This window comes from Pinus tabuliformis, chromosome 1_2 (genome assembly GCF_031772625.1).
Source record: "Pinus tabuliformis cultivar Carrire ecotype Pingquan chromosome 1_2, CPIR1, whole genome shotgun sequence".
Classification (NCBI taxonomy): domain Eukaryota; kingdom Viridiplantae; phylum Streptophyta; class Pinopsida; order Pinales; family Pinaceae; genus Pinus; species Pinus tabuliformis.
In genome coordinates this window covers 489,623,226-489,648,438 of record NC_142298.1, presented here as the reverse complement: position 1 = coordinate 489,648,438, position 25,213 = coordinate 489,623,226, and the positions used below count along the sequence as shown (strand labels likewise).

The 25,213-nt window shown below is 42.8% G+C and overlaps 1 protein-coding gene across 1 annotated transcript; it reads right to left on the bottom strand.

Annotated features, from left to right (window-relative positions):
* Positions 1-21,972: 21,972 nt before the first annotated feature.
* Positions 21,973-22,605, bottom strand: LOC149206475 (uncharacterized). The gene has a single exon (XM_089397703.1). The coding sequence runs from the start codon at positions 22,603-22,605 to the stop codon at positions 21,973-21,975; it is 633 nt and encodes a 210-aa protein (XP_089253829.1).
* Positions 22,606-25,213: the final 2,608 nt, after the last annotated feature.

The following is a 25,213-nucleotide window of genomic DNA, read 5'->3' as shown; positions in this document are numbered from 1 at the left end:
CTTTAATCAACAAGGAAATCCAGAGATTGAACTGCCTCCTCCCTCAATATCAGCAACAGGGGTATCGCGATACTAAATCACCTCAACTATTAATAACAATTAAGGTATCTAAAGACTTAACCGTCTCATCGCTCAATAGAAAAAACAAGGGCATCCAGAGACTAAAGCATCTCAACCCTCATTATCAATGACAAGGCCTAGACAATCCCATAAATGTCTGTCCCATCACACTATAAAACACATACACATACATAGTGTACAACATAACACATACACCTACCCCCAGTGTACAACATGACACATACACCCACAACCTATGTACAACACAAGGCATACAACCACACCCAGCGTACAACACAACACATATACCTGCACCCGGTGTAAAACACAACACATAAACCCACACCAGGTTTACAATGCAACACATATATGTACACATTGTACAATACCATGAATACACATGTCATGATACAATGACTACACAATACTTGTAACACCATACGAAATATACCCAACACAACATGTATAATGTGTACACAATAACACATGTACAATAATACATAATGTACAACATGTGCATAGTACCACCTGTACATAGCGCCACCTCCACAATGTGTAACCAATACCACATGTACATGACACCACCTGCACAACATGTGCACAACACCACATGTACACTGCACCACTTGCACAACATGTACACAACACCAGTCGTATGACGTGTACATAGCACCACATGTACACAACACCATCTACGCAACATGTACACAACACCACATGCATGCAACACCACATGTGCCACATGTAGACAACACCACATGCACGTAACACCACATGTACAATCATGCACACCGCACTATATGTACACAACATTGCATGTACAACTTGTACACTCCACCATATGTACATAGAACTGCATATACAACATGTACATTGCACCAAATGTACATAACACCTCATTCACAACATGTGCATATTGTTGGGCACGAGATCCCGCAAGGGACGTTTTGGGGCTAAAAGCCCAGATTTTGGCTAAAAAGTGTAAATCTGATGTAAAAACTCCGCATATTAAGGCACGGAGAGCGAAGTTGTAAATGAGCCATAGGGTTGTCCGCCCTCAGTTTTGTAATGTAATGTCAGCTTTAGAGATCTACCCATGGTCCGCGGACCATGGGATTATACAAATAGAGCGAGGCTATAAGTTGTATATAAGAAAATAATAGAAGAGTTAGAATGATGATGGACTAGAAGGATAGCAGAAGATCTATGTTTAGAGTCAAGTATTTGGGTTGTAGAGTAGGAGACGACTCTGTAGCTGAGTGTCCAAAGGCCTAGTAGTCCGCAGTTGAGTGCGTGAACCCCTACAGCTAAGTGTGCAGGGCAGGTTGAGTCTGTAACAGTTGAAGCATTATTAAAGAGAAGTTTTATACCATTCCTGTGTATTTATTTACTGTTTTCTGCATTGAACGTATTGGGTATAAATTACATTTCTGTTATTTATATGATGTACAAACATGTATGATTGTGTTAATTAAGTAAATGTGAGATAAGGTATCTGTTTACGCGAATATAACTAATAATTGTAAGAAGATAAGTAAGATACGTGGTGTACATTGTGGAAATAGCGCAGATCGCTGCCCTAGTAGCACAAAAGCATCTCAGCCCCTGGTTAGGGCTGCACGAAAGGTGATCCTAAAAAATCGCGAAGGTCTCGCAGGTCAAGATAGTGCACAAAGTGACCTGCGTGAAGGTGTTCACAGTTGGACTAAATCGACCCCTCATACATCTCGATGGTGCATAAACATGGTTCCATCATCCCCCCATACTACTTCAGGTGAGACTTCAGTCCGCGCACTGTGGGCTGATGCCGAAAGGGACATTAGTGTAGGGATCTGTTTGGCTAATTAACTCTGAACCTGGGTTGGGCCCCATCAAGCCAACAAATGGTTCCATTGCCAGGACCGGAATCTGCATAGAGATGTCTGATGTCGTATCATTGGAATCCAACAAAGAAGGAAATTGAAGGTTGGTTGGATAGGAGGATTCACGAGTTTGCGATGGAGGAGAACAGGAATCTGTGACTGACAAAATAAGAGTGGTTAGACTGCTACCTATACACAAAAATCCATGAGAAATTTTTCGCATCTTTCCCTACTGAGCTGTACGAGTGGATCTCGAAGCTAGCAGATAGCCAAGGAAGGTGGAAACTCGACAGTCCTATTGTGTGGACCACGGAGTTGGTGCATAGATTGGAAGCATCAGAGGATCAGATCATGTGTGTTGTTGATCATTGGCTTAATCAGATTATAGGAGGATTCATTACTGAGTTCGCGGTAGACACCTCAGTTAGCTACAATGAGGTAGAATGATGCTTTCTCAAAGGATCGTGAGGTAAGTACGTAAAGTCTCTGAATACTTGGATTAAAATGTTATTGTGTGAAAAGAGGGTTATGCAATTACCTTGATGTTTGGAGCTACACGAAGCGGTAAAACCTACAGAAGCAAAGGAAGTAAGGGACTGGAGAATAGCCCTTTGATTTCACCTTTGCAAGGGGATGAGGAAGAGCTCGCGAAGGTCTCTCCACGAAATGTGATCCATCTGATAAGGCAAAGAATTCCATGAATACCACCCCCACCCACACCACCACCAGCTTCACTGCCTTCACCTCCATCTTCACCCGTACCACCTTCGCCACCACTGCGAGTTAATATGGCAAGCAAGATAAAGTTGCCTGTGTCAAAGGGAGTGGGAAATGAGGAACCAGACCAATTTTGGTTCGTCATAAAAGCCGTATGGGAAGCACAAGGAGTTATAGATGATAATATAAAGAAAGTGACGCTGGTCAACGCTCTGCATGATCACATGCTGACCTGGTATATTAAGCACTCTAATGATAATCCAAATGTGGGAATCACGTATATCCAAGTAGTGCTAAAAAGAGAATTTAGCAGGGAATCACGGATAAGGACCATTGCCCGGTGTTCGCAAATTACCTCGCGGGAGGAGGACCGATGCCATTAAGACCGGAGGCACAAGCAAGTTCTAGCGCGTTTCTTGCTTTGTGTTGTTCGATTTTTCAAATAGGAGGGAAACACACTTCAGAAAACTGCAATTTGCTACAGAAGTATACAAAAAATTCACAGAAATTATTCTGTAACTTTTGTAGATCAGTGGGACACGATGAGCGCACTTGTAGAAGCTATGAGTTAATGATGTATAGAACCCCCACCTACTGATTTTAGACCAAAACGTGACCCCTAGACCAAAACGAAGGAGTGGTGCAAACATGATTTTAGGGGCATAGACGAGGCTAAGGTGGAGGAGGACCTGGAAGAGGTTGTGGACAACTGATATGCTACAATTGCAGAGGGTTAGGACACTATGCCCGCAATTGTACGAACCTAATGCATCCATCATTTCTGTATTGTAGCTTGTTTGATAATGTGATGGAAGATTGTCCTACGATGATAGCTAGGATATGCGACAAAGGAGCGCTACTGCCTCCCCCGACTCAAAATCTACAGATGATGAGGTCTGAGCTGTGTGAGGAAGATCCAAATGTGAACATTGTGCTCCGAAGAGGAATCGCGATGGGAGATGACAAAGGAAAATAGCCCGAATATAGTACTTGGGTTCGCAAAGCTCTGGCAAAAGAGGCAGAGTTTGATTTGGAGCGCGCTAAGGAAACCTTTATGGGAGCTAAGAAGAGCTTCGCTGATGCTTCCACTTCAGGAAGCAGAGATAGAACAGAGCTGGATATGGACCCATCTATGCTCACGACGTTCTTGGAAACATGCATGAAGTGACTGCACAACAGTAAGGCTATAAAAGGATTGTAGGAACTCATTAACATATGTGCTAGGACCGTGCCAAGAGAACCACGCGTAGTCCAGAAGATTGGAAAGCATAAGACGGGGACGGGAAGAGAAATGAGGTTAACTGCGTAGATTGGAGAATATGAGATGAAACAAGTAATTCTGGATTTAGGATCGAACGTGAATGTTCTGCTGAAGCAAACATGGGATCGCATGGGGATGCCTATGCTGCAATGTTCTCCTATTTAGCTGTGAATGGTGAACCAACAGAAAATAATACCCATGGGGTGATTTCAGGGAATCACTGTGGATATTGAGTGAGCGAGTGCACTAGCAGAATTTGAAGTAATAGAGTTTGTTGATGACAACAATCCCTACCCCACGCTCTTAGGAATTTATTGGGCCACTGACATGAATGGGGTGATTAATCTGAAGAAGCGTAAGATGATTTTTGAGAAGTCTTTGCGCGTAGTTATACCCTCGGACCCTGCTGAAGGATCATGCTACAGAGCTGATGCGCGACTATGAAAGTGATGATGATTTGGATGGCATCTACAAAATAACCACACGAGAGCAAGATTGGGTAAATCCCACCGCAGACGAATGGATCTCACGGGAGCGTGAAAGCTCCCATACGTTGGATTATGATGAGGAGATAGAGCGATGGCAGAACCGGTTACACGAGGTAACCACACTAAACTATAATATGATGATAAGATCGTTGCCCTGTGTATTGATGGAAGAGAGGAATATGCCTACTTATGATGGGTTAAGTGAGGTAAATACTTTCCTAGATAAGTTTGAAAGGGAAGTGCCAAAAAAGCAATTCTTCCAAATCTTGAATTGGGTACTACGCACTATGCTCGCAAAGTGGTGGGGTACACAAAAAGGGAGCTTTGAGGGTTGGTGCGAATGCAGTAGAATGATGCACACACAGTTTGGGAAGCCTAGAGTTCGATTGATGGATAAATAAAATGGGGAGGATAATCCACGTGCACATGTAGCCAAATGAGTGCCCACATATGGAAAACAACCTACGCGGATGCACATGAACTCTGTGCTGAGAAGGTATGGTCAATAAGCTTGTGTTGGGGGGGCAGATGTGCAATTGGCTCTTAAGGTTGGACATACAATATGTGGGAAGAACAATCCTGTAGAAGGTTATACACGCGGAAGCATTTGAAAAGGTGTGCAATGCACTGAACAAAGTATGCAACACAGAGCAAAGTGGTTGGGACCTGCGCATACTCGGACAGATGCCTTTACGGTTGGCTGATAGAGTAGAGGCTGTAATACCTATGAAGTCTATCATGTCTATTCTGCACATAGTGGTGCTCGTAGGGGAAATGGACCACAGAGCCATGGAAGAAAGGCTCGTGCCATTGGAAGAGGTTGAAGACAAATGATTCGGACTCGATGAAGAGATCCAACAGGGTGATCTTAGGCTCCAAGAACTCATGAATGAAAGATTTTGGTTGAGGGAGAAAAGCGCCATCGCAGAAGCGGAAGTCAAGAAGCTTGAGGAAGGAATAAAGAAGGACTTTCTTGATAGAAAGACTGTAGTGATAAAGTAGGACGAGCTCAACTACTTTGACAAACTTGGGGACCACCACCAAGAGTTTCTTAGTTTGCTGCATGGGATGGGACCGTATGTTTTTAAGGAAATCACAAATGGTGGCACAGTACAATTGGAGAATTTAAATAGTGAACTCTTCCGGGGGAAAGTAAATGGCAGTCGTTTGAAGCTATACACAGGTGGCTCGACTAGATGACTAGCTGTAGGAAGAACAGTCTTAGCACTCCAGGTAGCTAAAAGGAGGAGCGGGACTATAAACTACTATGCCCGAGAGATCCATGATGACAGGACTGCGTGCAGTAGTGAGCTATCATAGGGTTCGCGACAATGCAAGGGTAGTTGTGTTGCCATGTGGGTTGGCTGGAAAGTGACCATTATAGTCACTATTCACGATGTGATGCTTGGTTTGAGACCAGATGGTGTGGGCGACAGGCATTTAAGGTGAAATTTATGGGCTAGATTTTGGAAAATCTGCCGCCAAGGGAGCATTAATGGACCGGATTTTGCGGGGAATGGTCAAATTCGAATTCAAAGGGTGTTATAAATTGCAAAGGGCTGCCCAGAAAACAACACTTGGCCATTTTGAAAATTAAGATATTGCGTGCGCAGAGATTCATGAACCTCGATTTGTTCGATCTTTTGAAGTCGAAGGCATTGTTTGAGCACTTACCTGAGTTGTTGAGAGATTTATGGAACAGCAATATGAAAACATCTGAAGAAGCCATGGATATCTGAGAGATGACTGTTGAAGAGGCCACGAAGGCCATGACAATAGGAGATGCCCCAGAAAGCACCGGGATAGTCGCAAAAATCCCTAAATTGCTGCGCACGCCAAGACCCAAGAAAGATAAGCAACTTATTGTACCAGTGGTTATGTTCCCTAGAAACCCCTTGAGAACTAAACTTACCATTGAAGAAAAGGGGAAGGTGATCAATTTGGAAGCCAATGAGGAGGAGGAAGACCTTGAGGAAATCCTGGTGGAAGAGGAGGAGGAAAACGAAATGGAGGAAGAAACCTAGGGTACAGACCCTCTGACCAGGTTGCCCTCTTATGTTCCTCCACGGAAGGGGAAAGAAAGGGTGCCAAAGGACCTAGATGAGAGCAAGAGCTCTCTACAAACTCCACTGCTACCCGATGATACTGTTTTTGATGGAGCACACTTGGGACGGGTGCCGGTTCTAAAATTTGAAGACTAGGATCTCGCGGACCACGGGAAATTCCCAAATCTAGCAACCACGTAGCTAATGTGGCCAAAGAAAAATATAGTGACGGAAGTCATAGAGTTTGAGCCACACAGGTGGTTGCGAGGAGTAGAGAAAGCAGGGTTGTTAAACTTTCTCTAGGTTCCACATTACTATTGCACCCCAGTGACTATGTTTGTCATCTGGCAACTGCTTTGACTGGTGCATGATGGGTGTTTGTGGTTGGAGGAGCCCACCCCATCATAGGCCACGTAATCCATAGAATTACCCAACTCCCTTGCAAGGGGGAGGACCCAACGGATATTTCAGAGGGTAAGAGTAACGATCTGGCCATTGCGGAGGCCATGAAGAAAAAATTCAAGCTGGAGAAGAAGAAGAGGGGGTACGTGATCTCTAGTATTAACAATAATGCGGTCAGAGTCGCGATGCAGATACTGGCTAGAAAGGTTATGTGGAAGTGTCGCGTGGATGAGGTGCCCACGCCGGTGGTTGTACTTATCGCGCAGTGCACAGAGGGGGTCCTGTTTAACTGGTTAGAGTACTTGTGCAAGGAGTTCTTGGATAATCGTCACGAGACACAGGTACAGGGGAAGACTTTCCACTATGCATGGCTTCTATTATCCATAGTGTTGGTGGCTTGGGAATTGCCTGAGAACAGCCAGTTCCCCATGATTGCGAAGGATCTTCTAGAGGCAGTGAAGTACGCTTTGCTGTGGGAAACTAAAGATGCGTAGAGGATCCGAGACAGAAAAATATTCTGGGTGTTCATGGAGATGAACATCAGAATGGGGATTAACTGCAAGCCATGGTTATCACCCACTATCTATAACAGTCTGCAGATCTTCGTGGAGTTCAAGGTAGAATTCCATCATATATATATCAGGGCCCGCAAGGACCCCGTGAAGAAATGGAATGAGCCACCTTACTTGGCCACGGACGATGTCATATTCATTGTGCTTGAGTCGTGGCCGCTAGAGTGGCACACTCCTGCCATCTCTGCAGTGGAATCAAAGAAGTCTTTTGCAAAAAGGAAAAAGGAGGAGGCAGAACTGTGGAGTTGGCAGAGAAGAGAAGGAGTGAAGCGGCATTAGCTAAGGTGCAGGAGGCGCGCGACGTCACGAAGGTAGTAGCAGAACAGCAACAGGAAACAGAGAAGGAGCATGAGGTCCAGAAGTCACCCTCGCCTAAACATGAGCCCAAAATGGAGGAAGGTGGTGTGGACCCACAGACAACGTCCACATAGCTAAAGAGACCATGCTCGAGAGAGTAGGTGGGGCCGTAGAAGAAGTCAAAAGCCTCCAAGACTTCTTTTGACCCAATCACCCTCACTGAGGGGGATCTACATGATATATGGGATACGGTGCGTGATGTCACCATAGATGCCCTCCAGCAGTTCTCGGAGGAAAACCAGATGGTGTTGGAGGCCCTCTGGACACAAATACAGGAGCTGTAGGAGCGCACTCCTCAAGTTGGTACTCTATCGACCAGCCTTGCAGTAGGCACGACCACGGTCGAGGAAATGTTGTGTGCCCACACAACCAACACTATAGTGGTACCAGAGGGGGAACTGGTTACAGAAAATGAGGCCGACAGGCCTATGGTCAATGCGCTAAAGGGATTTGGGATAAACATGGTTGTGCTCCTGTGAGAGATTCTCTATGTTCTGCAGGATGGAGTGATTGCTGAACTGCGGGCCAGAGAGAATTGTGTGCTCTAGGTGATGAACGAGCAACAGATTAATATGGAACAACTGAGCCTACAGCATGATGAGGTTGTCACACAGAACATGAAGCTAGTGCAGGTGGTCGAGGAAGCCTGCCATATGGTCCCTAAGTTGGCCATCCTAGCAGAGGCACCAACAGAGGTGCGCATCCAGAGACTAGTAGTAGGGGTGCGCGAGGTGAAAGAAGAGATGGCTAAGGTTCAGCTAGAGCTAAACCTACAGATAGTTAAGCTACAATTAAAGGCACAACCTTCAACTCTGCTAGAGGTGAAAGAGCAGCACGCCAACACCACTACAGCAGGAATAACAGAGATCAGCAGTGCAGTAAAGGACTGCACCAAACTATTTGAAGAGTCGTTCAAGGTCCTCACCACTCTACAGGAGGACCCGGACATACAACACCTGGAAACAGAGGCGCACGAGTGGTAGTAATAGTATGATAACATAAAAGAGACTGCGTAGATGGTGAACCTTACACAAATGCTCACGCGGATGTAGCAGGTAAAAGCGCTCAAGGAGCAAATAGATGCTCCGTGACATAAGGAAGTTGTCTTGAAGGCGCGCATACAACCATGGATCGATGTGGGTTTTGTCATTACAACCTTGATTGAATCCAAGCTCACACAGATTTAGGGAAGGTAGGAATAGGTGCAGGGTAGCAATTGAGCTACAACAGTCTCTGAACAACGTGTACAGGAAGTGCAATAGGCAGCTGCTCAGTCTAGCAAGAGTTGGGAGGTCTCCACGCGAATATATTGACACCAACAGAGTGACTCAAGGGCAAGACATGATGTTTGTGTTGGGGACCTATTGGGCACAGGATTACCCAAGGGAATTTTTGGGTCTAAAATCCTAGATTTTGGCTAAAAGGTGTAAATCCAATGTAAAAACTTCGCATTTTGTGGGCGCAGAGTGCGAAGTTGTAAATGAGTCATAGGGTTGTCCACCCTCATTTTTGTAAAGTAATGTAAGGTTTAGAGATCTACCCACGACCTATGGACCATGGGATTGTATAAATAGAGCGAGGCTCTAAGTTGTAAATAAGAAAAGAATAGGAGATTTAGAATGATGATGGAATAGAAGGATAGAGGAAGATCTAAGTGTAGAGTCGAGTCTTTGGGTCCTAGAGTAGGAGAAGGCTCTAGATCTGAGTGCACAAAGGCCGAGTAGTCCACTGATGAGTGCACGGACCCCTGCAGCTGAGTGCGCAAGGCAGGTTGAGTCTGTAACCAATGAAGCATTAATAAAAAAAATTTCTATACCATTCCTATGTATTTATTTACTATTTTTGGCATGGAATATATTGGGTATAAATTACATTTCTGTTGTTTATATGATGCGCGAACATATATGATTATGTTGATTAAGTAAATGTGAGATAAGTTATCTATTTACCCGAAGATAACTAATAATTGTAAGAAGATAAGTAACGGGGTGTAAATTGGGGAAATAGCGCAGATCACTACCCTAGCAGCACGAAAGCATCTCAGCCCCTTGTTAGGGCTGCGCGAAAGGCAATCCTAAGAAATCGTGAAGGTCTCGTAGGTCAGGACAGTGCATGAAGTGACCTGAGTGAAGGTATTCACAATTGGACTAAATTGACCCCTTGGACATCTCGAGGGTGCGCAAACTTGGTTCCAACATCCCCCCATACTACTTCGGGTGAGACTTCAGTCCGCGCATTGCGGGCTAATGCCGAAAGGGCTAGTAGTGTAGGGATTTGTTTGGCTAATTAACTCCAAACCTAGGTCAGGCCCCATCAAGCAAACACATATCACCATCTGTACATAGTACTTCTTATACAACATGTACTTAGCACCATATGTACCTAGCAATGCATATGAAATCTTGCACACAACACTATATATGCAACATGCACACAACATCTTGTATGCAACATGAAAAAAACATCATATGTACATGATATTGTATATGATATATGTACACAACACCGATTCTGCACATCCTAAGACCACACTATCCTTTCCAAGCAATCTTGATTCTAGTTTCTTAGACATGCTTGTCCCAACATGTCATGGATAATACTGTTATATACCTAGGGGGGATAATATGGGGTACCAAGGGAGGTACCCAAGGTAATAATGTAATAATGGGATGGGCCATAGTAATAAATAAGGTGGTTAACCCATGTCATGTAAGGGACCACAAGTAGTTAATAATAATGTAATGGGCTCATGGTATTAGTTGATCGTATGAGGGAACCATGGTAATGATGCATGGTATTGTATGTATGAGGCCTATATAAAGGCTAGAGACTCCACATGGAGAGATATGAAGATGAAGAGAAGTATTCTTGTATGAACAAGCATATGGCTTTTGGAGTGTTCTCCTTCCTTAAGGAGTGAATGTATGGTGTTGCCCTACCATAAGGGTTTGATAATAAAGAAGCATTTATCTATAATTTGATCTTGTTATTATTGGGTTATTGCTATTATCTTATATTCTTGGGTCAGATCTACAACAATTGGTATCAGAGCTACAACAATTGGTATCAGAGCTATATTTTCATATCAGATCTACAACAAGTGGTATCGGAGCACTTTCTTGGGCAAACCGTGGAGAATTTTTTTTCATTTTTTGCAGGGATTTTTGGGTGGCGAAATTGCAGATCAGATCTGTATGTTTTGGTGCTAGATCTGTAGAATCTAATTACATATCTGTATTTCTTGTGAAAAAATACCCAAATTCAAAAAAAAAATTAGTTGAATCGGAGTTCGGATGAAGGAGATATCGCTGATTTAAAAATCAGTGGGGTTGCAGACAATTTTCAGGACAGCGAGTTTGCGGCACAGATCTAGAAGTCTTGGTGCTAGATCGGCAAGATATACTTGTAGATCTGGAATCTTTGTAAAAAAACACATGATTTCAAAAAAAAAATCAGTCGAATCGGAGTCCGCATGAGGGAGATATCGCTGAATTAAAATCAGCGCTTTTTGCAGAAATTTTGGGTGACGGCGGGAGAGTAGCAGCGCAGATCTGAAATTTCAAGTGCCTGGATCAAGATTTCTACCACATGGACAGATGCAGAGTGGTTGTTGCATTTCTAAAAACAGGTTATAATAGAGATTCTGAGCAATATTGACGGATCTGTGACCATTTCAATTTTTCACCAATATTTTTGTGATGGCGGGCCTAGATCGGAGTTCGAGGAACTTGTATAAATTTGACGGTTCTCACACGTCAACATGGCTAGCACAAATGGAGCAGTATTTCAGATTGAATCATATCCTAGATGATTGGACTAAGCTTAGTGTGGTGACCATGTACTTGGACAATGAACGATCGCTATGGGCGGAATGGCATCAGCGTTGCAATGGACCTTTTCAGAATTGGGATGCCTTCAAAAAAGCTCTTATAGAGCGCTTTGACCGTAAATCAAATCTTGTGGATAAGTACACACAGACAGACACACAACCTAGCAAAGCTTTTATTTTTACAGGAAAGAAGGAAACTAAGGAACCAAAGGGTTATTTTTGGTTGGTATCTCTGTATTACAGGTTCATGGATTGATTCAAAAGGAGAAAATCATTGTGTCTATCAATCCGAGTTGCAAACAAAATCTTATAAATGTCAACTTGGCAAAGAAATTGCAAGTCCCAGCAAAACAAATTGAACATACAAAGGTTGATGATAAGGATGTTCAAATCTATAAGGATTTGAAGCTTTCTATGGATAAGTATGTGTTTCATGGTAATTTTTATGCTTCAGATATGGATAACATGGATGTTGTTATGGGATACCCTTGGATGGAATCCGTGGGTACTATCAATATTAATGTGCAGAAGAAATTCCTGAAGCTATGGTATAAAAAGAAGAAAATTACATTACAGGATATTTCCATCCATAAACAGGTAGAGCACATGGAGGCTGAAGCAGAAGATGTTCAAGGGACTGACATATCAGATGATGAGGAGTTGATGGTCGACAATCAAACACAAATAGAGGCTGAAGCAGAACAGGTTACAGGTGCTGACACATCTGACGAGGGTTCAGTGGTTGAATTCATATTAGAAAAGAAGCCACGACAACAGGCACCACAGCAGGGTGAATTAAAGAAAAAGACACCGTGGGTTAAAACTTCAAAATATCATCACCCACATCACCCCGCAAGAAAACAACCAACAAGATGGCAACCAACTAGCCACAAGGACAACAACCCCGGTATGATGGATAGCAAGGAGCCTAGATCCACCTACTACACATCAACACAGAAGAGCTGCCATGGTCAACTTCCATCTCAAGCGAGCGAGGCACCAGCGAGATCGAGGGTTCACCTTTCTCTTGGATGGCTAGATGCACGTGCATGGTATCAGTGGACTACTCTTTTGAGTAGATCTTATTATTTATGTTCTTCCCATGTTTCGGGGACGAAACATGCTTAGGGGGGTGGAATGTTATATACCTAGGGGGGATAATATGGGATACCAAGGGAGGTACCCAAGGTAATAATGTAATAATGGGATGGGCCATAGTAATAAATAAGGTGGTTAACCCATGTCATGTAAGGGACCACAAGTAGTTAATAATAATGTAATGGGCTCATGGTATTAGTTGATGGTATGAGGGAACCATGGTAATGATGCATGGTATTGTATGTATGAGGCCTATATAAAGGCTAGAGACTCCACATGGAGAGATATGAAGATGAAGAGAAGTATTCTTGTATGAACAGGCATATGGCTTGTGGAGTGTTCTCCTTCCTTAAGGAGTGAATGTATGGTGTTGCCCTACCATAAGGGTTTGATAATAAAGAAGCATTTATCTATAATTTGATCTTGTTATTATTGGGTTATTGCTATTATCTTATATTCTTGGGTCAGATCTACAACAAATACTTATTTCCTTTCGTTGATGTATCCCTCCACATTACCTATCCATAATTGTTGGACACCTAATCCTCTAAGGGTTGGCATGGAAGCTGAACAACCAAAAGGAGTTCAAGAGACCACTTGGAATATGAATCGAGGGGTCACACCATGTACTATAAATGTATATCATTTGTTAATAATAAGTGAACTCTCCTGTTTATCTTTCCTATGTTGTTGCTGCCATGTGTGTGTTTAGCATGGTATCAGAGCTGGATTGTCATTCCTGGCCCTCTACCACTTAGATTTTCTATTCTAAAACCCTTGTTAGCTATATTTGAGTTGGATTCTCTCCTTACAACCCACCATCTCTGCCGATTCTTTTGAAATAACAAAAAGAATGGGAATTTTCCCTCATATTCGGATATGTCACCAGTCTTTCTGTTCAATTCTTTAATTCATGTCTTGTATGTTTGAATGGTGCTTTTGAGCTCTGCGTTAAGCAGTTGTGCATTGTTTTTGAAAGGGTCATTGAATGAATTGTCGGTTAAGCTATTTTCCATGAATTGAATTTTGTGTTGATGTACCTGACACATTTAAATACCTAAACGTTGGTGATTCCCTGTGCATGAATATAACGCTCCTTCCCTCGGGAACATCAACGCCGTTCTCGCTGCTATTCTGTTGAGCATAGTAACGCATCAACTCCCATATCATCTATTTCTTTGACTACCATACTCCTATTTTCCTATCATGGTGTGTGCATACGCTGCTCTAGCATTGTAATTATGTTGAACATTGTCTAATATGTCGTGCCTCCCCACAGATCCCATTCAGCTGTATTCATTTAACATTATGTATAAACGTTGTGTATGCATAGTTTCATGCCACCATTGGTAAATCTGCCTCCCACTATGGTATGATGAACTAAATTCTCTTACAAAAATGGCTGCCTGAGTCTGGAGAATCAGAAGCACCACAGAACAGCTTTGCAGCAGCGTGGAGAGTAGAGAGACTCCACATTACATCCAAAGTGGAATCGATTGAATTGAGTTGGAACGCGTAGTTAAAAAGATACTCTATGGAAGCTAAAGTGATTGAGTTGAGTTGGAACGCATAACTGCAAACATACTCTTTGTATTCCACAAATCCCAACCTATTGAAGATTTGACGCAGATGAGGAAGGAGGCATTACTGATTAATCCTATGGTTCTCTTATGTTACACCTATTGATTCCAATTTCCGAACAATTCTTGGACCTGCATATAACATCTTTGGTGGTAGAAGGTGTATTCGTGTTTTGTGCAAGAATTGATTCTTTTACATAGGAAATGGTTGTATTCATATGATATTCATGTCACTATACGTGGAGAAAAAGAACTGTTGGAGACCTCCTCCATGTGTTGGGCTAAGCGATTTACTAAATGGGCACATTGGTTACTATCCTTCCACATTGATCGTAGAAGTTGTTCACACTTGCTAATCGTCTTCGTGATTTTTTGATGACACATTTATGATTTGTTGTATTTTCCTCCAAATCTAATAAGCAATTATATATAGCCATGTTTCTAAAGGCTTTGTGGTCTTTAGAAGAAGATAATAATTGATATCTAGATTCACGTTGTTGCAAATATCATATGATGTTTTGATTTTTAGGAATTGTAGGATGTATGCTTTGATCAATCGTTGGATTGATGGTTTGTGCGGAGATTGTTAGTTTCAATGACAGGAGGAGTATCGGTTTGACAAAATTGGTACATTAGTATGAAAATCAATGTTAACGTCGTTCACTGGACCCATGTAACGTGCAATACTATAAAATTTTGGTGGTGTAATATATGGTGAATATCAAGCTATTGGCTCGGATGCCCGCTTGTTTCATTTGGTGAAGCAATGACATTGCATCCTCAGGAAAGCCATGCCTTGCATAGGATACCATCATAAGATTCCATGAGCACTCATCTCGTTGAAGCATTCGGTTGAAAACTCTGAGGGTCTGCCAACTTTTCACACACAACATACATTGTAACAAGTGTATTATGTAAAAGACTGTCTGCTTTAATTCCAATCTGATTAATGTGAGCGTGTACTATTTTGGCTTCTGGTAAAGCTTTGTCCCGAATAAAAGCCTCCAACAGAGAAACGTATGTAGAAGAATCCACAGAGTTGTCAGTAAAGCATAAAATATTCATGGTTTCATTCAAGCAACCCTGTTTACACAATATTCTGACATCGATCAAAGGAAAACTATTGCCATTGGCATTGTGTTAGAGTTTGTAGTGCATTGAGGTCCTCATTGTTTTACTACTTTTTTGAGGCTAAAAAAAATAGAGAAAAATGGCTCCAATTGGTGCAATATTAGAGTTACTGGACAATATAATACTCTCTACCATGGATAATACAATCAAAATAAGCAAGGATTTTCTCACTGATGTTCACAGTTGTTTACAATATGTACACGACAAGATTGAATTTTTGCAACTTGAAACTCAGCTACAACAAGTAGAATTAAAACAATGGAGTCGTCATTATGAACTTTTTTCTGTTTATAACAATGAAACAGACTCCCATAAATAGCAAGTCAATAATGTTGCAAATTCAAATTCACTACCTAATGGAACAATAGTTTTGCATGCAAAAGAACAAATTCTGTTTGCATTTCCCAAACCCATCATCAGACCTTGGGAAGAGTTTGTCCATAACAAGCACATAATTGGTCTTGGATATGACAAGGACGTGTCCTTTCATATCCCAGATTACTCAAAGCCCATTCACTTTCAGAGTGTTGGATTCCTTCATGACAGTTCAACTTCAATTGTTCCAGATTATACCCCTCTTCCACAGCAACAACAATAGCAACAACAATAGATTGTGAAATGGCAACACTGTGATCGAGTTGGCCATCTAAAAGATCACAGTTTTGATCTTCATCCATGTAAGCACTATCATAAAACCAGTCATTCTTCAAACAGATGCTTCAAAGACAAACCTCCTGCAAGAACAAAGATTCATCTTGGATGGATCACTTCTTGGCAATGGGCATCAATAGCCAAGAAGATATTTCAGTCATATGTCCGAACTTGTTCTAGAGTATTGAACAATCTTGCAGTTGAGTTTTCTCCATCATCTCACCTTGTATCTGACAGGGGGGGAATGATGGTCATCTACAAGCTTCAAAGCCAACAAGCTTCAAAGCCACATCAAGTGAGTCTAACCCACAACCTGCCATACCAGATTCAGAGTTGTAGCCAAAGACAAAGATTCCCTGAGCATGCCTTCAGTCAGTGATACCTCTTCAAAGAATTGGGGACACTTCCTCTAGAAAAATACCTGAGCTTCATGCTAGACTTGGAAGAGTTTTGGGAACTGCATTAAGCATTCCAGTGTTGGTGGTCAGCCTTAAACCATCACCCTTTATACCAACATTTTAGAGAGCACATTCAGCCTAGTACTGCCATGCATTTTTTCACATTTTGTATTGGAGATCTCTTCTTGGACTCATACATAACCAATCAGATTAAGGGGGGGAATGTTGGACACCTAATCATATAAGGGTTGGTGTGGACGCTGAATAGCCAAAAGGAGTCCAAGAGACCACTTGGAATATGAATCCAAGGGTCCCACCATGTACTATAAATGTATATAATTTGTTTTTTTTTTCTATGTAAAGGCTATTCTATTAGATTAAAAAGAGAAAAAGTATGTACAAAGAGGTTTGAACCTCTGAGGGGACCGTAGCCAGCCCTCTATCAAAAAACCTGTGCAGATATTGTTGTTCCTTCTGCTTACAAAAATGGTAGTCATGACTTTAAACCCTGAACAGACCTATATAGAGATGAAGCTAAACAGTACATAACTCTTCAGAGAGAGCTGCCATACTACTGATTACTATCCTATTACAAAAAGGAAATGAAAAATAAAGTCCATGAGGTACCGTGCGCACTGAGAATAACCCCACGATCCTGAAACCGGAAAACTGATAAACCGTCCTGAAGCTGAAGGCAAATGGAATTAGACCTGCTTATGCTCACCTGCATCCTTGTCATTGACCTGGTCCGGTAAGCGCTCCCAGGTAACCATCACCTCGTCTTCGACTTCCATCAACTTGCCATCCGGCGGAGGCACCAGGTGCAGGACACTTTCGTAAAGGTGCCCTGACTCACAAGCAATGATTTGCTCCTGAGGAGAGTTCAGTTGAGTGCCAGCCTCTTCCTGATTATCCTCTTCGTGCACCTCAGCAGAAACCTTGAGGACAGCATCCGCCAAACTGCTCTGAGAGGCATTGGCATTCTGAGAAGACGACTGTTCCTTGGGGTCTTCGTCTAAGCTGGCAACCTCGTCTTCTTCCTCCGAGAAGATGACCGTGATTATGGCAGAGATGAGCGGTCTGTTGAGCCTGCTTTTGAATTTGAACCTGGATGTATGAAGAGAGCTATTAAGGGAGGGACCAGAGTCATCCGAGGGCAGAGAGGAAGGTGAGGCAGTGGCTAATGCTGTAATACGATGAGGCGCAGAGCTCCCACACCCCCGCGGCCCTCCCCTGGACCCCGAATTGCTCCTGCGCCTGGGAATGCCCCAACGACGGGCCATAATCGAGTATAAAAATAGAGTGATGAAACTAAGGGACGAAGGGTAAGGAAAACCCAACTGACCGACTAAAGGGCCCCAAAGTGAGAACCAGATTGAAATATGAAAGACACAGACTCTAAACTCACGTGAGATAGACCCAGCTACCAGACCATTCCCAACCACGACTGGGTGAACCCAATTCCCAAACCAGACACCTACAGCAGGGACAGAGACCAAATGCCTTACAGAGATAATGCCAAAGACAGACCTGAGACACCAGACATAGAAGGCAGAAATTGACGAAGAGCGCCCAACACCTTCGAGGAGATTCATGGTGGTTTTCCTGAGACTAACCAACTGAAAATTGTTAAGAGACCAAGAAGACTTCCTAATTCTCTGGCTAACACTGAGACTTTGAAACCAAGACCACTAGAGGAGACCTCTACTTGCAACGATCGGACATACAGCGATGCTTCCGGCAAGAACCAGAACAAATGAAGCCTGGAGAATGCACAATATCCCGCTAACCTCCAGCTACGTACCTCGAGCTTGTGGCTGCATTAATGACAATTAATTGCCTGCCTTAAACCGACTTGCCTTGCGTGTGTGCTTGCCAGTTGCCGGTTGCGCATGCATAGGCTTTAACAACTATTAAAGACACCCGCATCCGGGTGTGATTCTTCCCTCATCTGCATATCTCTTGTTAATATAGAATGGAAAGTAGAAAGTTGGTTCTCAGAAGCTATGCAAGGTAGTGATCCTTCAAAGAATTCCTTCCCACTGTCCACTCCTAAGTTAGCAAGAAAATCTGCCAGTTTGTTCCCTTCCCTTCTGATATGCTTGAAGGAAATAGCTTGATTATGACTTAGCCATTGTTGTAGTCGCTCAAGTCGGGTGGCCATTCTCCAGCTGCTGCTGACCTTGTGGACCGGGGATCCCTGTTGAAGTTTTGAGGCCATATTGATGATGATTTGGGAGTCCCCTTCCACTATAAGAGGAAGGAACCCTTGATTCTGCGCTAGATTGAGCCCTTTCCATAATCCTTCCAATTCCGCTGCATTATTAGTATTCCAACCGATTGAGCCAAAAAAAGTGATGAGAGGAGTACCCTGGTAATTTCTGATGACTCCACCAAATCCCGTTCTCCCAGGATTTCCTTTCGACGCACCATCGAAGTTGAGTTGAAACACATTGATTGGCGGTGGAGTCCAGCTGACTGTAGTCTCTTGATGTCTGGAGGAATTTTCGTTAGAAGAGGTCGGACTCTGTAATTGTATTTGCCAATTATCCCATATAGCTCGTTCCGGCGGGAGGGATGGAAAGTCCTCTTGAGACCAGCCTTTAATAGATAGAGTTTCTTTGATGTTATTGTGCAACCCAGTCCATATCTGCTCAATTGTCATTGATTGATCTTTGAAGATCCGTCTGTTTCTCTCCTTCCAGATATTCCACATCAGTAATCCCGGTATGATTTGCCAAAGTGTGTTTAAAACTTTGCTTTGATATGGCTTTTGGCTCCAGTTGCGAAGGGTGCTTTTAATATCCCCCATCACTCTGCCATCCTTCCGACAGCGGAATATAACCTTTTCCCACAATTTCCTTCCAAGCGAGCAGGTTTGCATAAGATGTAATGCTGATTCCTCTTCCTGTTTACAGTTGAGACATATAGATGGACCAGAGAAGTTCCTTTTCCTAAGGTTGTCCCATGTGAGAATTCTATTGTGTGAAAGAAGCCATAGAAATGTAGAGACCTTCGGCCAAATGGGCGGGTTCCATATATTGTCCCATAATTTGTCTTTGATTACTCTGTTTCTGATAATAATTTTGTAGGCTTCCTTGGTTGTGAAGGTACCCTTTTCCTCATATCCCCATCTTAGAGTGTCCATGCCTTCCAACTTTAGAATTTTTCGTTTTTGAAGTTCTGAGGAAAGAGAAAGTTGAATTTTCTCCGAGCTGTGAGGTAGGATATGACTAGCTTCTTTCCACTCTCTCTGCTCTTGGTCAGTGTGTGGTCTCCAAAAGTGACTAACCTTATCATGCTGGTTTATGTCTCGATCTGAGATTCCCTGAATGATATCTTTGAGGTTTGGAAGCTGCTGCCATGAGTCCTCCCAGAACCTTGCTGTAAGGCCATATTTCACCTCCCAAAAACTGTGCTTTTGAATTATATCTCGATGTTGAATGGCTGAGTTCCAGATGACCGAACCCTTACTGACTTCAGACATTCTAATTCGCTCCTCTAAGGGTAAGTTTCTAGCATATTTCGCTGTCCATAAGGAAGCCCAAGGCGTTCTGGGATTTGAAAGCCACTTCCACCAGATTTTAGCCCCCATTGTCATGTTGCTGTGCTCTGGGTCTCTTAGTCCAATGCCTCCTGCTTTTTTAGGAAGACAGGCTTTCTCCCATTTGACAAGTGCCCATTTTCGATTTGGCCTCGAACTTCCCCATAGAAAATTACGCTGCAGCTGTTTGATAGCTTTGAGCACCCACTTTTGTGCTGCCAAAATGGAGAAAAGGTAAAGAGGAATAGACTGTAGAACTGCTTTGATTAGCACTATCCTGCTAGCCATATTAAGAGCTCTGTGTGTCCAGAGGAATAACCTGGCTTCCAGTTTTTCTAACAGGCTGTTCCAAGAGGAATGCTTGAGAGCCGAGGCAATTAGAGGAGCTCCCAAATATTTAGAAGGGAGGGAAGCTATGGTGAAGCCTAGAATGCGGGCTATAGCTCTTTGGGTAGTGGGAGGTGTATTGAAGAAGAAAATCTAAGATTTGACTTTATTAATGAGGGCTCCTGAGGCAATCGAGAAGTTTTCAAGAATAGATTTAAAAGAACGAGCTTCTTGAACAGAGGGATGACCAAATAGCATGTTGTCATCTACGAATTGCTGGTGCAAGAAAGCAGGGGCTTGGTGGAGAGCTAGGCCCTTGAGATTATGAGAGTGGATAGCTGATTTAATGCTGCGGCCTAAGCCTTCAGCTAAGATGACAAACAAAAAGGGCGATAGCGGATCCCCTTGTCTAATCCCCCTAGAAGGGCGGAAGGTGGGCGACGGTATTCCATTAATGAGGATAGAGAAGAATGACGAGGAAATAAGGTTGCTTATCCATCTGATCCAGGAGGGGGCGAAACCAAAGGCTTTGAGGATTTTTTGCATATATTCCCAACTGATACTATCAAAAGCCTTAGATAAATCAATTTTGAGCATCATACCTGGTTTTTTTGACTGCTTGAGAGAGTGGATTATTTCATGGGTTAAAATGATCCCATCCATGATCTGTCTTCCTTCTACATAACCAGATTGTTCTGGAGATATGATGAGGGGAAGCATGGTCTTCAATCTCGAAGCTATGACCTTGGAGACAATCTTGTATATAATGTTGCACAAAGCGATTGGTCTGTACTTGTCTGGGGTATTGGATTCCTCTGCTTTGGGGATTAATGCAATGAATGTTGCGTTCAGACCTGGATACATCCATCTTAGAGTTCGCGATTCTTCCACTACCTGCCAAACTTCCCATTTGATTAGATCCCAGAAGTGCTGAAAGAAGTTTGAAGTAAATCCGTCTGGTCCTGGCGCTTTCCCTGCTTTTAGTTGATTCACCGCAGTCTCAACCTCCTGAAGACTTATAGGCTTGAGAAGAAGAGTGTTGTGATCATCCGTAATTAATCTGGGTATATGTCTGATAATTTTATCAATGGCCTCTATTCTGTTTATGTTGGGTTCTTGATTCATCTTCTTGAAGTAGTTGAGGAATTCCTGTTCTATTCCTTCGTGGGTTTCTATTTTGGTGCCTTGCTCATTGTTGACATAAGAGATTTGATTGATCATTCTTCTTTGGACTGTGGTTTTGTGAAATAATTTCGTATTCTTTTCACCCTCCTTCAGCCATCTAACTCTCGATTTTTGCCTCCAGAGAGTTTCCTCCTGTAGGTCTCTTTCAAGGATTTTGTTTTCTGTAGCTTGCTCTTTCTGGGCTAGCTCTTCAGAACGTCCTTCAGAGATCATTCTTTGCTGTATATCTTTCATTTCTTGAATGAGGATTTCCTTCGCTTTGAAAATGTTGCCGAAAATGGATTTATTCCAGCGTTTTATCTCCTCTTTGAGGTGCTTCAGCTTCCTTTGGAATATTGACATTTTTGTTCCATCCATTGGATTGAAATTTTGCCAAGTTGTCCTGATAAATTCATGGAAGTCCGGATGAGTCAGCCAAAAAGCCTCAAACCAAAAGGGTCGCCTTATGCTGCTACCAGGCCGATTCTAGTGAAGGGCTATGGGCCAATGATCAGAACCTGAAAAAGGGAGGATGGAGGCTGTAAATTCTCCCCCTATATGAACTGCATTATCAGAGATAAAAAAATGATCAAGACGCGAAGCTATTTGCATTGGAGCTGCCCTTTTGTTGTTCCAGGTGTAGAGGCCATTGTTTGTAGGAAGGTCTATCAACCAATTGTTTTGAATGAAGTCTTTTAATATGGAGCCATCCCTGTTTATTCTGCAACGTCCTCCCTTCTTTTCCTCCATTGATGCGATCATGTTGTAGTCTCCGCCTGAAACCCATAGCGGGTATTTCCTCTCTGCATTAAGCTGCGTTAAAGCTTCCAGGATCTCAACCTTGTGCTGGGTTTCTTGAGGAAAATACACATTTGTTATGTGACCATAGATATTTGTTCCAATTATATGAAAGATAGCTTGAATGAAATTTTTGTTTGCATGTATGTTAACTAGTTGTATCATCCTTGCATCCCAGAGCACTGCAAGTCCTCCTGAGGCTCCCTGAGCATCAACAGCTGTGACTAGCCCACCTGGCCAGGCCTTTGCTGCTATCTTTTCCAAGACTGTCGAAGTACATTTTGTTTCTTGCAAAAAGAGAATTGCGGGTTTTTCCTCCATTAACATGTTTTTTAAAAGTCTTCCTTTCCTTGGGCAATTAAGCCCTCTAATATTCCATGATATCAACTTCATTGGGAAGGTTTTGGGTTGGTATTGAAATACTTGGATAACTTGGCATATCTGCCCGAATCTACCAATACTTCTCCAATCTTGATGGTTCTCTCTAAAGTAGTTTTCCTTCCTCTTTTTTTGCTGTCTTTGGAGATAAATTTCCCATCCCATTGACTGCTGACTTGAACCCCTAGTGAGTATTTTTTTTGGGCTTTCTTGAGGACTGCCATTAGATTGTCCACTTGTCTATCAGGTATTTTTTCAAAATTACCTGTTTTGCATGCTTGTTCTAGGCCCAGTATATCTAGCTCGCCGATGTCTATTCATTCCATATCCTCCTCCATGATTTGAGGTTCTTGATAACTTCCCTCTCCTTCCTTCTCTTTTTCTATACTGGGGTCTATGCCATCTATCTCCATTTCAGGGAGGCTCCAAGATTTTGAAGCGGTCTTGATCTTATTACCTTCTTGTTCAGCAACCTTTTCCCCCTCTTTCGAATGAGATCCTTCAATCTTTTCCTGGTTAGATCCTTTTTTATTGGAGGTTAAATTTTCCTGATCCTGCAAATCTTCATTGGCAAGAGCTACAAAGCTGTTGCTAGTAGAGGGTTTTGATTGATCCCCTGGAGTTATCTTTGTAGGTGCTACTGATTTTTTATTTCCTCTTCTACGATTTGTCACCTTAGTGAAGCCATCTGACGATAGGTTTTCCTGGTCAGCTTGAACCGAGGGTTTACTATTTAAAGGGCAATCTCTGTAAAGGTGTCCTAGGTCATGACATTTCCTGCACCTAAAGGGTACATGCTCATAATCAATTAACTGGATCCATTCGACATCTTCATGAAAGAGACTTACCGTATCAGGCAGAGGTTGTTTCAGGTCCATATAGACGCAGATCCGTGCGTATGAGGTATATCTCTGCGTCTTTGTTTCTTCTGCTACCTTGACGAAGTCGCCCAGTACTTTACCGATTGCTTTTAGAGACTCCTCTTCCCAATATTCCCATGGCAACGAGTACAGCCTGATCCAGACCGGTGCCCAACTTAGATCTTCCTTATCAGGGTTGAATCTTTCAATCCATTCTCTTAGGAATAGCCCAGCAGAGTTAAAGAAGTACGGCCCTCCTTCAAAAACTCTGTTTCTGTCTTCCAAGCAGTTGAAGACTGCGGTGAAAAACCCTTTCGGCCCTAGATGCAAGGTGATGTGTCCTTTTGGATGCCATTTAACATTAATCCAGGCTCTCAACGCTTTCTCATTTGGCCATATTCCAATAAATTTGCCTATGAGAGCATGATCTCTCATATATTGAATTCTGGCATTGATGCGATGACTGGGTAACTCCACTTTTGGCCTGTACGTAGCTACTGGCTTGCATGTGGACGAACTTACTTTCGGCTTGTCTTGCTGTGCTTGTTCAGTCTGCTTCTGCTGAGTTTTGTCTGTGCCTCCATCATTGTGCTCCTGTTCCCTTTCAGAACCCTCGAAATGCCCTTGCTGATTGTCGTTTGTTGGAGGAGGCGCCCCTCCTTCCCCCTGATGGGGGTTCATCGTACCCGCCTGCCAAAACCTACGGGCTTAGGTGTGCTGCTCTGCCGCTTTCGGATCTGATGGCCTCTGTGCGCAGGTCCTGCCATTGCAGGTTAGCTTAGAAACCCTAATGCCGTGTCGCCGAACCTCGCTCAGTCATCTCCTTCTCGAATGAAAGCTTGGTATATAATTTGTTAATAATAAGTGAACTCTCCTATTTATCTTTCATATGTGGTTGTTTCCATGTGTGTGTTTAACATGGAAGCACTAGGTTGAATGTGCTCTCTGAAATGCTGGTATAAAGGGCAATGGTTTGAGGATGACCACCAACACTGGAATGCTTAGTGCAGTTCTCGGAACTCTTCCAAGTCGGGCATGAAGCTCAGGTCTTCTGCTAGAGGAAGTGCTCCTGATTTTTTGAAGAGGGAAACCTTCAACCATGAGAGGGAGGTCTCACCCCACATAAATTGGAGAACCTCAACCTGAAAAGGGAGGTCTCAACTTGTGATGGTTTAAGGATTACCAACAACTCTGGAATGCTTAATGCAATTCCTGGAACTCTTCGAAAACAGGAAAGAAGATGAAGTCTTCTGCTAGAGGGAGTGTCCCCAATTCTTTGAAGAGGTATCACTGACTAAAGGCATGCTCGGGGCATCTTTGTCTCTGGCTACAAATCTAAATCTGGTATGGTAGGTTGTGGCTCAGGCTCACTTGATATGGCTTTGAAGCTTGTAGATGACCATAATCACATAATATCAATTCACATCGACATGATATTAACCTCATAGATATGTCAGGGCTAATATTCACATTCTCCTCCATAAATAATCATTCCTCCATAAGAATTATCCCTGACACCCCTGTCATCCAGTGACATAGACACACACACACACACACACACACACACACACACACACACACACACACACACATAGATATATATATATATATATAAACATTAGTATAAAACAATCATTATCATGTTAGAAAATGACATACATACATACATATATACATATAAAAATTAGCAA

Excerpts from the sequence above, each read along its gene's own strand:
- LOC149206475 (XM_089397703.1), bottom strand. The coding sequence starts at position 22,605 with ATGGAGGAAAAACCCGCAATTCTCTTTTTGCAAGAAACAAAATGTACT.